The 16,921-nt window shown below is 40.6% G+C and overlaps 1 protein-coding gene across 3 annotated transcripts in view; it reads right to left on the bottom strand.

The window, feature by feature from the left end:
* The window catches only part of COLEC11 (collectin subfamily member 11), a 40,455-nt gene that overhangs the window by 5,215 nt on the left and 18,319 nt on the right, over positions 1–16,921 (bottom strand). For all 3 annotated transcript variants that reach the window (XM_059830413.1, XM_009813423.2, XM_059830421.1), the window contains exon 3: positions 12,373–12,444. In XM_059830413.1, the coding sequence (XP_059686396.1) occupies positions 12,373–12,444 (72 nt within the window). The remainder of the gene's footprint in view (positions 1–12,372; positions 12,445–16,921) is intronic.

Raw genomic sequence — 16,921 nt, 5'->3', positions numbered from 1 at the left:
ATGAGCAAAAACACACTATATCCCCAATATTCACTGAACTCCAGACGTCCAACTCACTCCTTGCGAAGAACTTCCATATAACAACCTAGACAGTGATTTAATCTTTGCAAAGCAATTTACATTAACAAGGCATGCAAGTGTAAATGAAAACGGATCTTGGCTGAGAGCCACTGGAAAAGCTTTTGCAAACTTCTCTCAGATGATCATGCCAGAATTATGTTGAAAATGAGGGGGGATTGCATTCAAATATGGATCAGTGGATTAAAACTATCATGGAGTTGAGAAGACCTAAAGGATCCAAGTGCAACTGACAGTTTCACCTAATACAGTAGCTCCACTGTAACTGAGGGCTGAATTTGGGCTTAATGGCTTATTTATACAATATAAACACTGTGGAAGCAGTCACATCCTCATTCTTTGCTCTTGCATTTGAAGATTACATTAATGAAAAATGAAAATAAATGGAAATCTTACATAGACTTATATACATATATACACAGACACAGGTACATATTCATACAAAGTCTGACTCAAATGAGCAATGTTGAATGTTACTAATTTTAAAGACAGTTCTACAGAATACTTCAAAGTGCAGTTGTAGCAAAGGAGCTGCTAAAAAATCATTTTCCTCAGCTGTGTTTTTACAAATAAAAGGCAACTATCCACCTCTTAAGGTCAACTGAAATTGTCAACAAATCTGCATGAACCAGCCACTGTCACCTATCTGTGTCCATGAGGCATACCCAGAAATCTAATGTAAGACAGCTTGATTCACTTACTTTGTCTAACTTTGACCTCTTTTCTATTAGTTGTACTTTGCTGTGTGATGTAAAATGAATACGATAATGGCTTCAGGGGAAGCAGAATTTGCACTGGAACAAGCAGTTTCGTTGCCATCACTGTCTTCACAAACCAAGCCGAAGCACTGTTACTAGTAAAATGTGTGCCACAGTCCAAGCATTCATGTCATTGATCTAAGCTCCTCCAGAGCTCAAATAATAAACCAGATAAAAATGTTATGTCATATGGTTTTCCTGGATGGCATTTCTCAAACATTACAAAAAATAATTATCTTAGTGGTGTGAATCTGAGAGAAGAACTTCAGTATGTAATAGCAAAGCCTTATTCAACCCCATGTCTACAGAGCTCATCTACAAGTTTAGGGGATCAGCAGTTGAAATTAATAAGCACTAATCACCTAATAGAGTAAATACAGCAGGCTTACACATGACTGAGGGTTTTGGGTTAAACCAAGCTGTTTATAGTCAATAAACTTGACGTAGTCTAAGCTTATTATTATTTCTAAATGATACTTTTGTTCTGGCATTGGTTTAGAGAGGATTGCCTGATTTGTTTTAACTAGACTTTCTGAGACCTATGAAATGAGACGTGTCATTTTGTTACACTCACTGTGTTGTAAATGTGGCAGAGTTTGCCTGATGGCCTGAGGAGCCTCAGGGAATAATACCACATCTCAGTGTACATTGGTGATACCCTTTCCTGGGTGCAACACCTGAGCAAATCAATGCTCTATGATCAGATTTAGGCCTCTTTGTATCATCATTCCAGGGAGAAATGTGGTCTGGAAGCAGCACAGCTGTACAGTTACGTCATATGAGGTAGGTTTCCCACTTTGCCACACAGTATTAATGGAGAGCGGGTACAGAGGGACTACAGGGACAAGAAGCCAAACGCCTTCTGAGGCTCCCATCCTGCAGAAATCCAAGACCAAGACTGCTTTAGGAAATATTGATGCAGTTTTTTCAATGATTGTTGAAAAGATCTTTTCTTTGCTCAAAGCAACATCTGTTACACACTGTTCAGCTACACAGGAGCAAGGAATCAATGAGACAAGTTAGACAGAAAATCTACCATAGGGATCCAGCAACTGAGCTTGTGTAAATTGTCGTAGCTCAGCCTCCGTTATGGATCTATGACACCTGAAGATCTGTTGCCCTCTGTTGCTACTGCAACTAGACAGACAGTCACATATTTCCTCTATATATTTTTAAAAGCTGAATAATATTATGACCCATTTCATCATTACCTTTAACTTAAAAGTGTAATCAGTAACAAGTTTCAGAATATCAACTGATCACCACTAGGCTAAGAGATGTCCTCTGTATTACTCCATGAAGTCTCAAGGAACTGTCACTCAATGGCATGAGTCAGGAAGAAATAATTTCCTCAGAACTGAGAGAAACCGAATGCGTATGGCTTATTGGTCTAAGCAACTACTGCAAAGTCCTACAATCAATGATTTTCCTTTGTTTCCAATAAGGATCAAACTCAGCCACTACTGGACATGGACTCAATCAGGAAATTTTACCAGGAACCCAAAATATTTTTCTCTTAGGCTATATATTCCTACCGGAAGTATGGAAGTAATCCACTCAGCCAGCTGAAGATCTACCTTCTGGAATATAGCTTCACTTTCCGAACAGATTCATGGCTTGCCTTAAAGATGCAATCCATCGGGCTGTGCAGGTTATAAAGGTACTGATGCTACCATTGGACATTTTTCCAATATATATAGTATATTGAGAGAGTATTTCCTTGAAAATCTCTGAAGTATCAGCTTTTAATGAGTTTATCAAATTGCTCTGAAAGTGACCTTTCTTGCTTTCGATATTTATGAATTGGGATTACCATAACAGACTGTCAGATGTTTGAATGCCTTCTCTTTTCAGGCTGCTACACCTGAAATTAAATAAACGTATAGATCTAATGCATAAATAAAATATAATATATAAAATTACTTCACTTTCTTTCTCATAAATACTGCCCAGAAAATGAACTACTTCTCAGTAATAGCCAATAAAAGCTACATGATCTGCTCAGAAGTAAAAGTGTGTTATCTCAAACAATGAAGACATACATTAAGTCTCCTGTGCTCATTAAAAGAACTGTTTGGATTTGGTTTTCTCTTACAGTGACTAACCCCTGCTGCTACTCCAGGGGCTTGCTTATTCTGCTTCTTCTGCAGAATAAATCACAAGGTTTCAAGAGAGACCCATCTGCCTTGAGGGTTTCAAAAGTTTTAATACCTTTTGTAAAGTCCTTTTTAGTGGCCCTATGATTGCCAAAAATGCAGTCTAAAGAGTCTTAATGAAATCAGGAAGCAAGAGTTGGAAAGAAATGAGGACAATGAAAGAAATTAAGTCTCCATAGACCAAAAGTAGGAAATCTAACAGAAAGTTTGAATGGAGAATATGAAGCAAGTCATCTATCATCTCTCAGATGAAGGTGGTATACACTGGAACCAATTATAGAAGACTTGAAGGATTTTGGAAGGAACTGAAGAAAAGGAAACTCTAAATTATCTTCTTGGTGGCATTTTCAGGCCCACAAACAGGAGGAGAAATAAAATACCAGAGACGAACAGTGGGCTGCACAACCGGTGAAAAAATGAGGGCTTTGGCTCTGTGCAACACTATAAATGGGGGTCTTCATACAGTATGGCCCATCTTTTCAGACAGGATTAATTGGAACAGACAACAAGGTATAAAACTACTTAAAAAAGGAAAGGTGTTAAAAAGACAAACCCAGCAGAAACACAAATTCATCATGTCACGGACAAATTGAACTGAATCATGTCAAAGGGAAGAGAGCAGTATTCTACTTCCCAGACTTAAGGATATGAAGACAGATCAGATGATAGAAATTCTTCATGATTTGACATACTGGATATCACAGACACCTACCTAAAAACAAAAGTAGAAGTGTACTGAACCAGACCAAAGGCTGCTTGACTCTATAGCCATCTTTGACAGCAATCTGTAGAGGATACTTAGAAAAAGTATGTAAGATACAGACCAAGCTTACAATGACTTTCCCTCAGTGTACCTCCTTAGTCTTGCAGCAGTCAGTATTCCCAATATAAATATTTACCCTGACTTGAATGAGACCAGTATGTTTAAAGGATATAATTATGTTATGATATGGTAGTAATCTACATTCAGGACACTTAACTTTTTAAAACTATTGGCAACTGGAAATCAGAACATTCTGAATACACCAATAGACTACAGTACTGCTTTATGCTAAATAATCTGAATTATCCGCACCACTGAAGGCTGGTGATTGGCTCAGGAACAGTGGTTACAATACAGTTACATCTTATATGAACAAACAGTGGATAATCTCAGGTGGCATTTTATGTAGTTGGGGCAAATTAATTTCACCTAGCATTTGCCACCTGAAAGTTAGGGTTTTAGACTAAGCTATTTATCTAAGCTCCCTTGGTAGGCAATGGAGTAATAAATACCTCTCAGCAGTGATCCATCCCGCTCATGTTAGACAGGTATCTTAACGACAAAGTGAAACTTTAAAAGCTTTGCATAACAAACAGGAAAAAAAAAGAGGAAACTCTTATCAATCTATACTGAGTAGAAATCTGAAAGGCTAGAAAATTTGCAAAAGAAACTAAAGATAGTAAGAAAAAATCCAGTCTCGGAAAGCAGCAGCAGCAAAGTTTAAAGGATTTTAAAGTACATTCAAAACAAAAGAAATGGAAACAGTATGGTCCATTCCTGAATGGGGGAGTTTATATTCAGAAGCACACAAACAAAAATAACTGCCCTTATGAAACACATATCTTGCCAGAATTACGTTAACAACATAATACCAAGGTTGTTCAGACCAGTAGTGCCTCTATCCCAACATTCTGATTCCCACAGTGGCAGCAAGCAGTGCAATATAGGGAGGTCATGTAACCCCAGCCACTATCTGCCATGTATTGCAGAAGGAGTTGCTGAATCAGTCCCCGAGCAGTTTCAGTGAGTGCCTCCTAGTTCAGGTATGACGGGATCTGGTGAACAGCAGGTCACCTCACTCACTGCTTTTGTGATTCTATAACCTCGATCATATCCTCCTCAGACTCCTCCGTACAGGTGGAAGAGTCTCAACCTTTCCAACTTCTCCTTATGAGGCAGCTCCTCCATCTTCTTCACATGTCTGGTGCCCCTCTCTAATCTCACATGTCCTTCTTGAGAGACAGAGGCCAGAACCACACTCATGTCAGGTGCATGTCAGACTTTTATACAGAGCAAAATCAGCTGCAAAAATGAGCTTCCTGTTTTGTCCTTGGTATCTTTTCCGATGACGGGCAGCATTTTGTTGGCTTTGGGGCTGCTGCTAACGATTTCAGAGCAGTTCTTGAGTTTTCAGTGACAGCTCTGTTTTTTGGCATCATGTAAGTATGGATTAAATTATGTATCCCTAATGTCCCTAGGCAATACATTTATTTACACTGAAGCCCATCTGCCATCTTCTTGTCCACTCAGTTTAGCAGGGATTTTCTCAAAATCCTATTGAGTTTAGGTGGAACTGAAAGACAGTTTTGAACCAGATACCCACTTTGTAAATCCACAACTGTCAATGTCAGGACTTTTATATGGAATCCTGCCTGCAGCATTCCTTAGCGAGCAATAAATTCATGTAAAAGTTGACTCAGAAATTTAAAGGATTGATTGATTACATATTAATGAGCAATCAGTAATACTAAAATATAAATTAAGATATTATTACCTCTCTTTAGAATTTGATTATACAAATGACTGAGCACTCTGGCTCCAATCCAGTTACATTAATGAGTCTTCTCTGATACTTAAGAGGCTATGCCTGTACTAGTAAACTAAATGCCTGGGACTGTTCCCTGGCAGAGGGAACCAGGTGGCCGAGAATGGTACACCCCATACCAGCTACTAAATTGTCTTACTCTTCAAACCAGGATAATCACTTGCAAGCTGTTCATTGTGTTGACTCCCAAAATGTGCCCAAGGATTGTCTGGGAAAGTGTTCCCTGGCACAAGCCAAAACTGTGCCCTGGACTGTGCTAACACTGCAAAGGTAGAGAGAGACAGCTTCGTTCCGTGCCCAAGAATAGTATGTGACTCTGCTTCACATACCATTGTAAATTAAGTAAGATGCATAAAGGCTGAAATTAAAATACTAAAATAATATATTTTCAAATGGTTATGGCTCTAAGAAGAATCATGGACTAGTTTAGGTTGGAAGGGATCTTTAAAGGTCATCTAGTCTAACGCCCCTGCAATGAGCAGGGACATCTTCAACTAGATCAGGTTGCTCAGAGCCCCCTTTGCAACATAAAATGTCTTGAAGAACACATTTTTAATGTGCTGTGCCTTTGATTATGCATTCTAACTGTAAATTCACCCCCTCCTCCTTATTTTGATTGCCATAAGCAGAATACATGTTACTCTGGGAATATTCACAGTATTGTATTGTTATTGAAGTATCTCTGAGGAATTTGTATACGTGGAAGTTTCAGCTTCACATATAGGATCATGACTCAGTCAAATAACTGAGTTCACTCCCAACATGGGAGTGCGCAGTACAGCAATCAGGACAAGTGGGGAAAGTTATATCTATTAACTTCACACCCCAAAACTTACACTGCAGTATACTCTACTTTTGTCTGAATCAGCCATTTTACTTGATCCAGCACTCTATGCTTTACATAGAGCCAACACAGTTTTATATTCTGCTGACATGCTATGCATCATAATTGACCTATACAATTAATTAAAAGCAATGAGGAAAGTAAGTGGAATTTAACCTTAATCAGTACCCAAAGACATCAGGATGTGTGATGTCACCCTGAAACATCAGGACACTCAGAATCAGATTTATTTCTGGTAAGCACCAGAAAATTTTAATATTTATCAGCTTCTGAACTACCAAAATATGAAAATATCATGAGGAAAGGATATGATGAAAACATTTGCAGCACTTTCAAATCTTGACATGTTCATTTCAGGTCATATATACCATAAGAAAACAATTTTTTTTTATATTATCTATTCACTGATTATTATATACCTGAGGAGTTCAAAGAAACTAAGCACATTTTCTTAGGATGAACTTGCCTGAGTAATGAAACAAAGGAAGGGGAATAAAAAAAAAAAAAGATTACTGTGATTTTGATATTGTAAATTAACACCAAAAGTAGAAAACTCTACAAATGTTGCAGAAGAATTACAGTTCTCCCTCGTGTGAACCATCACTTACTCAAATAGCAGAAAAATACACTGAAATTTAGCAGTTTCCATCAACAGAGGGAGCCAAATATTAGCCCAACAAGACAACAATTATCAGGCTTCAACAGAAATACAGGGGGTCAAACACATGTTAACAGTGACTGCAGTTTAACAGGCTACTGCACAGAAACAGAGCTGCTGTGATCATCCAGGTGTGCTGTTAGTAAGGGGCAAACGCAAAGTAACGCAACAATTTTATCCATCTTTCATTATCCACTAAGCTATGTGTTATGTACCTGGATCACAGGTCTAAGCTTTACACCAACCAAGGACTTTAAAGGACATCAGTGGTGTATGCCCACCAAGAGATCAAAAACAGAGCAAAAAAGCAAAGCCAATAGCAGGTCATGAACGGATATTAGATAATCTGTCCAGGAAAAAGGTGATGAATTGTTTATTTCTGAGAACAACATAGTGAACAAATTATCAGCCTCCAAATGGTGTTCAGTTCTTAACCCTCCATAAATAAGATGAACAACCAAATAGGAAAAAGACGTCAGTGTGTTGGATATTTCAGCGTTAGTGGTTCACATGATTTTTCCCAAGAATATTGTTATATTTTATTTTTGCCTCAAAGGTCCACCTTCTGGATAACAAACAGGAAAACTCTTGGACTGCTGGAAGACAATATACAGTTGAGTTACTCTCATTCACCTTGAGAGTCAAGAAAAGTATTTATGCATGAGCTTAACTTCAGGTTTGGGCACTACTGTCTGACTCCACTGTCTGTGGGGGTTAACCAGAGACTGAAAGGTCATGAGACTGAAAGGTTTTCTAGGTCAAGGCTGGGTGTCCTTCTGTGTCCTTTCACGTGGTAGAAATTACATCTGTGAAGTCTGTTTGCTTATCCAGTCAACACTGTGACACTCAGAAAATACATTGGATATAGTACCATGATGAAATCTGGCACCATATAATCCAAATTATTTTTAAGGTAACAATTTATTTTTCTTTGAAGAAGCATTTGTGGCAAGGAGTTGATGAAGACAAATATCTACAAAATGTACGGCATTAATAAAAAAATGAGCTAATTAGAATCCATTTTAAACAGGAGCTTGTTTGTAGAAATTTCTTACTATGCTAAAATAAAGCTGTTTACCAAATATTCCAAGAACATACATGCATCAAGTCAAATCTGGATGCACAAAGGAAAGCAGAAAAAATATGTTGCTACAGAAGCAGTAAATTTTGCCTGTGCTTAACCTGAAAGCACTGCCTGGAAGAGTACTGATACAGTATGCATTAATATTCAATTTTCTTTCATTTCTTTTCTGTTTCAAGTATGTTTTCTTGCAGTGAATTTTCACTTCAGTGTTTATTCTTTCAGTCTCATTAGAATTTTTGACTTTTGGAGGTATGAAAAACTGGAAAATTATTATTATTAATCAAGTATTCCTTATGAGAATGATTTTCAAAAAAATGCAATTTTACAGTATAAAATACATTAATGAAATGTTACATCATGGATTGGCCTGACTGAAAAAGAGTACATCCAAATGTCCAAAACATTCTGAATTGATTTAACAAAATGCCAAGCTAGAGAAACATGCACGATGGGAGAGGCTCTCAAGCTCCCCAGGAGAAAGCAGTATGACCAGGTGCCCATCTCAGACAATTGTACAAAAATGATCAAAGCATGAGAAACAAACAGGAGGAACTGGGAGCCCATTTAATTACATCAATCACCCAGGTATGATGGGAGAGCCAGAACAACAGGAGTGCTGCAGCAGATGGATATTGGCTTTTTAGGAAGGACAGGCAGGGAAGACAAGGCGCAAGGGTTATGCTCTGCACAGCAAGAACCTTGAACACATGGAACTTTGGTTCCTAACAGGCAACTGGTCTGTTGAAAGCATGTAAGTCAGATTTAGAGGGGAGGCCAGCAAGGGGAACGTCATGGTGGGCATTCACTACAGACCATCTTGTCAAGAAGTGGGACTGGATGTAAAGAGTGCTTTTAACAACTGTAAGAAGCTCCATAATTGGACACTAGCTACTTCAGCATCGTCTGGGAGAGCAGCACCATGAGGAGCAATCAATCCAGAAGGTGCGTCAGAGACAATTACCTAATGCAGGTACTAGGTTTCCAGCTAGAGATGATAGTCTCCTAGACCTGTTATTCACATACCCTCTGGTTGTGGATATGATAGTCAACAGCAGCCTTGGCTGCAGTGACTGTGACTGCCTTAATGAGACGACAGCGTTCAAGATCCTGAGGGAAGTGAGGAAGATTAGCAGCAGGATAAAAGCCCTGGACTTCTGGACTTTGGCTTGTTCTGGGAACTGATAAGCAGGATCCTACTGGAGGCTGCTATGAAGTGCAAAGGGGCCCAGAAATAGCTTCTCAGTCTTAAGGAACAATTTCCTTAAAGCATAAGAACTATCCATTGTAATGTGCAGGAAAATGAGCAGATACGGCAGAAGGCCAGCTTGGCTGAACAGGTTGACTGAGACCAAATGCAGAAAGGAAGCATGCAGGAGGTGGATAGCAGGACAGGCTACCAAAGGGTAATACAGAAGTATTCCCCAGGCATGCAGGGATGAAGTGAGGAAAGCCAAAGTTCAGCTGGAGTTGAACTTAGCTAGGTGTATGAAGGACAACATGAAAGACAGGACAGGTAAGGCAGCAGTAAGAAAGAGACCAAGGATAACATGGACACTCTGCTCAGGAGGAAGGCAACCTAGTGACAAAGGACATAGGGGAGTGTGCTTTCTTTGCCTTGGTCTCTACTGGCCAGGTCTGCTCTCTGGCTTCCCAGTTCTTCATGTCTGGTAGCAAAGATTTGGGGAGGACATGCTACTCATGGTAGAGGATGACTGAGCTAGGGACTACTTCACCTGGATGTACACGGGTCCATGGCACTGGCCAGAAGGCATTCAAGGGTGCTGAGAGGGCTAGCTGATGCTGTTGCAAGGCTGCCAAAGTCTAATCAGCAGCTGATAATGAGTGCCATTCCTCAGGAACCAGTCCTTCATCAGTGACAAGGAGGAAGAAGTGGAAGGATCCTCTGTGAGTATGCAAGAAACCCCGTGCTCGCAGGAGTAGTTGGTGCGCTGGAGGGCAGCGCTGCCAGTCAGAAGTTGCTCAAAGGACTGCAGGAATGTGTTGACAGGAATATCTTGAGTTCAGGTAGACGCTAAGTTCCTCACCTGCGATGCACTGATGAAGGCTGGCCAATGGCTGGCTAATAAACTCCTTTGCATAAAATCACCCAGAGAGTTTTGGGCCCGCATAGAGGAGAAGCAAACTGCAGTCCAGCTGAGGAAGATGGTTTTATTTAGCCTGGAGTACAGAAAGGTAAGGGGGGAACCTAATTGCAGTCTTCCACTACCTACAAGTAGTTTGTAGAGAAGATGCAGCATTCTCTTCTCAGACTCACACAGCAAAAGGACAAGAGGCAACGATCACAAGTTACAACAAGAAATATTTCAGTTAGCTCTAAGGAAAAGGCCTTTCACGATGACACTGGTGAACAGACCTATCAAAAAGGATGTGGAATCTCCATCCTTAGAGATTTCCAAAAGTCTACTGGACAAGACCCTGAGCAACCTGATCTAAATTTGAAGTCTGCCCTGTTTTAAGCAGGAGATTAGACTAGATGAGCTCTTCATGACCTTTTAACCTAAATTATTCTGTGGCACTTTAACTTCTCTTCATGCTGCATTACCCTGCAAGTGTTGAAATTTTAGTTACCAATATTTTTTATAAGAGTTGTCCTTGAAGGGTACAACTCCATAAGGGAAATGCACTGACTGAACACACACCCCCCCTCATGGGAGTAAAAATTCTTCAATGCATTGTAGGGGGAAGAGCTCTAGCTATGGATTTTTGTTCCAGGGAAAACTGCAGGTATCAGACTCCCATAACTGCCCAAAAGAACTACATAATGGATCATGCATCATCACAAGAAAGTGTAAATTACCACTGTGATTGCTTTGAAAGGAAGCTTGTAAATTCAGTCTAGCAAAAACTAACTCGCTCCATCGTTCTGATGACAGGAATGTCAAATGTTTAATTTCGATATTGAAATAAAAGGTTTTGACTACTCCTCATGCGAGTTTTTCAGAATGTGCATCACCTGGAAAACTTATGAAGGTCAAATTTTCTCCTTGCTTCAGGAGAAAAACAAATGTGAAAAGACAGAATTTCCTGCAAGACAGAAATGCCACGTTTCTCTCAACTGTATAACTGAATACTATTGAGCACCACTCCTCTCAAGAGCTCCAAATATTTTAAACTACAATGCAAACAGTGTTACCACCATCTTTCCACAAATATTGTTGAACTGTGATCCAAGAAATATGGAATCACTCCTGGCCATCTCTGCCTATTATGGTTTACTGCCTTCCCTCAATGGTTTTTATTAAGGTATTGTGAGTGTTCACCCTTACAAACAAAAGAAAACAAGGAAATTCAGTCTCATGATTTTTTCCCTCTGATCTAATATGAGGTTTGCATTTGCAGAAGGCAAATTATGAAGATGACGTTATGATGTCTTTCTTCACAGAGACCTTTCTAAAAAATCAAGAGGTTTTTTTTTTCCAAAATGAATCTTCTTGACCAGAAAGCAATAGTTAGTCTACAAATGAGTGCATACAGTTGTACTGGTTTTGGCTAGGATAGAGTTAATTTTCTTCATAGTAGCTGGTAGGGTGCTATGTTTTGGATTTGTGACCAAAACAGCATTGGTAACCAGGGGATGTTTTAGTTACTGCTGAGCAGTGCTCACACAGCACCAAGGCCTTTTCTGCTTCTCACCCCACCCCACCAGCGAGTAGGCTGGGGGTGCACAAGGAGTTGGGAGGGGACACAGCCGGGACAGCTGACCACAACTGACCAAAGGGATATTCCATAACATATGATGTCATGCTCAGCATATAAAGCTGGGGGAAGGAGAAGGAAGGGGAGACATTTGGAGTGATGGCATTTGTCTTCCCAAGTCGCCGTTACGCATGATGGAGCCCTGCTTTCCTGGAGATGGCTGAATACCTGCCTGCCAATGGGAAGTGGTGAATGAATTCCTTGTTCTGCTTTGCTTGCATGCACAGCTTTTGCTTTACCTATTAAACTGTCTTTGTCTCAACCCATGAGTTTTCTCACTTTTACCTTGCCAATTCTCTCCCCCATCCCACTGGGGCAGGGTGAGCGAGCGGCTGGGTGGGGCTGAGCTGCCTACCAGGGCATGAAAATGCCCAAGGACAATTTAGTCACCCAGCAAAGGGAGAAAGGATTCCCACCATCACCGCCTCACAAGAAAAGACAGCATTTGGTCAGGAATGACTTTCAAGACGTCTTCTTTAATGAAGTTACCTTTTTCTCCTGGAGGCCCAACTCTGCCTGGACGACCTGGAGCACCTTTCTCCCCCTTTTCTCCAGCCTCCCCTGTTGATACAAAAGGAAGCAAAAAGAAGAATCATATTAAACCAGGACTATCTTCTGTTGGCGACAGTGACAAGAGTGCCATTCTCCCCACTGAAAGTAAAAACCTACTATAACAAGAGGGGAAAAAAATAAAAGCAGATAGGATCTCACTTAACAGCTTTACTTGATGCATGGAGAACAGAGTTTCCTGCAACTGGCATAGACACTGACAAAACTAAAGTCAATACATTACTGAAGTCTCATACAATGGGTCTAGTTTTGTGGATGTTACTCCAGAATGCCCAACAGCACAATTCACTTAAGTAGAAGCTTCAGAATTAGGCCCCAACTTAGCACATAAACTTCTGGGTCTGCATTCACCAAACACTTCCTGAGTATCTGCCAAGGACATTTTTAAGTCTCAAGTGAAAACGGCTTAAATATAACCTCAAATTAGGAAAAAAAAAAGTTTATGCCATTTACTGAGTAAGGATGGATCAAACCTATAGGAAGGCGTTGCTACATCCCTCATATAGAGGATCATTTTTAAGCATGAAAGAGTATCTCCTAATCCATATTCTCAGTTATATTCTGTGCCCTTTAATCTCTGTGGTATGAACTACCATGCATGGTACTTACATGCACATGGCTCATGGTGTATTATTATATTCAGCATATTTAAACATCAGTTTCTGTAAATATTTGCCTCCCTGGTGCCTTTCACTGGAAAATTGAGGATGCTTACCTTGCTTTGCCCCCTACTAATGTACTACTATTGTGGTTTGCCATTGACATAAAATTAAAATCTCTTCAACAAACAGAAGTTTAAAGAATGATTTACATAGCCACCTTTACAAAAAAAGATTTATATGAAAGAGAAGAAAGCTCTACAGCTTCCACAGGAGAGAAAATGCCAGGATCTAAAAGCCAGAGCTAGCACAACACACCCGATGCTGCAACGCTGTATTTCTACAGAGAAGAGTAAGCATCAGCTCCTCTCCAGGAAGCTGAAGGGAGCACCATAGCAGGAAAGTCAATGGTTATCATGTACCCCTCAAGCTCTGTTCTCTGGCATTGCTGGCAGCTATGGTTCAGAGAGGGACCATAGAGGTGATGCATAAAAACAAGCCAAAACATGGTACATTTCAAATATGCAGCCTCCAGCTCTCGCTCTCCTTATTGCAGGCATAGGTGGCTGTGAGCTGAACTTGCCCTCCATCTGTTATATTTTCCTTCTTCAGGCTGCCAGCAGGCTCCAGACAATTTCCCTGCCTTCAGACATGCAAAAATAGGCCATTCCCTGACCTTAATGAGGACAAACTTCACATAATCCCCAGTGAATAATATTGTTAGTATGAAACAGGCTATTATTTGGCACGTTTGGGAACGTCACTTTTTTTATTATCAGGTAACCAATAGGTTTTGTATGATCGCCTTTCCCCCCCCAGGGCTGATTATGAGTTCTTTTCTTCCCGAAGATAAATCCTGACAATGACTTTTTCCTGCTCTCTGGAGGCTGAAAGCAGGCTATTACAGCCTATTGCTTTACACGTTCTTCAGAGTGAAAGCTGTGCATTAGGGATCAATAAAATAGATCACTCTTGCTTCAGGCCATTACACTTGCCTGCATTTATTCCTATAATAAGATGACACTGCATTCCTTAGTGTGGGTGTTTAAGAAACCTTCCCTGGGAGGAGATTACCCCATTACAGGCCCAGCTACAGACCACTCTGCATTTTTTGTTATCAGCTGTTTTAAGCGGCAAGACCTTGGCCAAGAGGGACTGATCAGTGGTCCAGTTCAGCTTTGCTGTGTTAAGTCCCTGTTTTTGCGGTATGTACCCTGGGCACTGTGCAAGCTGAGGAAGCAAAGCCTGTGCAGGGGTTATGGGTAACAAAACAGGTTTCTGTCAAGGAATTTCAACCAATTTAATTTATCACCAATTAACACTAACTTTTAACTTCTGATTCCTGAATTAGGAAGAAAAAACAAACGAACTTAGAGAAAGACACCTCTGCTCCCCGTTTCTGGTCTCCAGCCCCTATGCCACACATTACACCCAGTCACTTTGGAGCAGAAGGCTGGGGTCAGTGCATTGTGGCCCCTACCCAGCTGCTCCATCGTGGCCTCCTCTGCCAGCCACAGTCCCTCTGCAGCCGTACCTCCTGCTCAGTCTCCTCTCCATCCCTTCCCGGGTGGCTCTTTGCTCCAGCCCTACTGCAGGAAAGAGTACCTGCTTCCTCAGCGCAATGCAGCTGAGATGGGGCAAGATGTGCCCAGCAGTGCTCCACAGTGTTGTGATGGCCCACACCCCAAAAGAAATTTAGCCTGGGTACCGAACTGCAGCAGGATCGCAGGTATCAAGCACAACCCTGACACTACTACAAGCTGCTTCTCCCGTCATCTCTGAGATCTTTCATAATTCAGATATATCTTACCATTGTTGTCGATTTGCCTAGTTTTGTGAATTCTTTGGGACAGGATTTGTCTCTGATTATATTTGCATCCTGCCTACCTTGAGCTGTACCATCTTCTATAATGAAAATAGCCCGCCAAATATTAACTACGTGAGCTATTAAGCATTCCTTGGCTTGTGATAACTTTCTTCCATTACTCATATTCCCTGTGTGAGTAGACATATCAAGTGTGGGTGTAAAAAAATTGATTTGATTTTATTTATGTAGCATCAACTTTTTTATGTATTGTATGCCATTGAGACTATTAAGACAATTCCTGCTTTAGATTCTAGAAGGGAGAGAAAACAAGGTGGCAAACTGAGAATTTAACCTTTGAAGGATTGTTCCATGGTTTTTTTTTTTTCCACAATAGTAGTAACTTCAATCTCATGTGCCTATCAAAAGGAACCAGACTTCAGGAAGAATATGAGTGAGCAATGTGGTGAGGCTTCATCATCCATCCCTTCTTCACACACAACACACTTCTCCCATTATTAACATTGTCGGCTTTCTAAAACACGGATCAGTCTGCTGTCTGGATTCTCAGAGCCACGCTATTTTTGCCTTCCACATTTCATCTTACTCCTTTATACTGTTGAGGTTATGAAAAAAAATGAAAAAACCCCAGTCCCTAAGACCCAAGCTGCTGACCTTAAACTCATTTGTGCCTTTTTCTATTCTTGGTGTCTTTACTGGCTTGCTTCATCTTTCATTTCCACCTCCATTCTCATCTCATCCCCCTTCTGATTCGCCTTTTATTCTGTGGGGTCCTAATTGGCTTTGTGTCATTTTCTTATTTCTTTTCTTTTTTTTTTTTGGGTTTCCAGTTTCTCCACTCAGTCTCATTCTTTGTGCCCTTCTTTTCTCTTTTCCCTTTATCTCTTCCCGTTCTTCTAAAATTTCTCCATTATGGTCCCCCACTTTTGGGTACTCTTCCCTGGTGTCTCTCTTTCACCACCCCATTTGGGCTCCACTTTCTGCACCACCTCTTAGGCTTAACCCTCTCCTGCTATTTTTTCCCTTTCACACATCCCATGGTCTCCCTCATTTCTTTCACTTCTTCCTGTACCTATTTTTCCCAAATCCTGACAGACCCATGCCCAGCAGTGGTGTGGGGCTCTGTTCCTCCAGCATTGGAGATGTTGCTGGCAGCCCAGCAGAGGAGAAGATGGGGCAGATCTAAAAGCTGCAGTGAGCAAATCCCACTGCGTGGGAGCTGAAATTTGGGCACGCGGCCACATACATGCTCAGTTTAAAGGAAGCCTTGGCCACTGAAATGGGTTGGAGTTGTGCCAGGGGGGGACAGCAGTAACTCGTTACCAATTCTCTGAGCCAGTCCCCCTGACAGCATAGATGGAGCCTTGATAGCTTTTTAGGGATTTCACATCAACTAGGGCTGTATCAGGCCATTTTGTGCTTCACTGAATTTGTACATCAATCTCTCTCTTTTCAAGGCTTACATCTCATGAAGCGGAGTGAAATCATTAACACATGATGGCTTTCAGGCCTCTGTTGTTTCCTGGCTCAGGATTGCCTTTTGACAAAGGGCCAGGGTCCTGCACGGTTTATACGTTTTAAAAAAATCTGCTGCATATAATAATAATAATGGTCCTTTCATAAAAATGATAATCATAGATGTTAATTTTGACTGATTACATACATAAGGAAACTAAGGCAAAGAAGTTACAAAACTTGTCAAAACCTGTCAACTTCTTTGAAATGAAAAATCATTTCAAAGCTTCAGTCCCCAGTGCTGTGGGGTCTGACCCTTTGACTGATCTTCTGTGTAACTTTAGACAACATATATTTTACTTGATTGGGTTCTTCTCTGTCAGTCACATCAACAGCACTATCTTATGCCTATTTCACAACAAATATATCAAACAAATGAAGCAACTTTACTTAAGGCTTAGTCAAACCCCAGAAGACCTGGATATAATGTTGTTCTTTCCAACTAGAACACCTGCAAAAGGTGTAAATATTATTAAGACTTCAAAGGCCACTTATTGAAGTAAAATAAAAAATATAGATTTTAGTTCAC

The sequence above is a fragment of the Gavia stellata genome, chromosome 2 (assembly GCF_030936135.1).
Source record: "Gavia stellata isolate bGavSte3 chromosome 2, bGavSte3.hap2, whole genome shotgun sequence".
NCBI lineage: Eukaryota > Metazoa > Chordata > Aves > Gaviiformes > Gaviidae > Gavia > Gavia stellata.
Note: the sequence above shows the minus strand (reverse complement) of the source record. Positions and strands in the feature narration are given on the sequence as shown.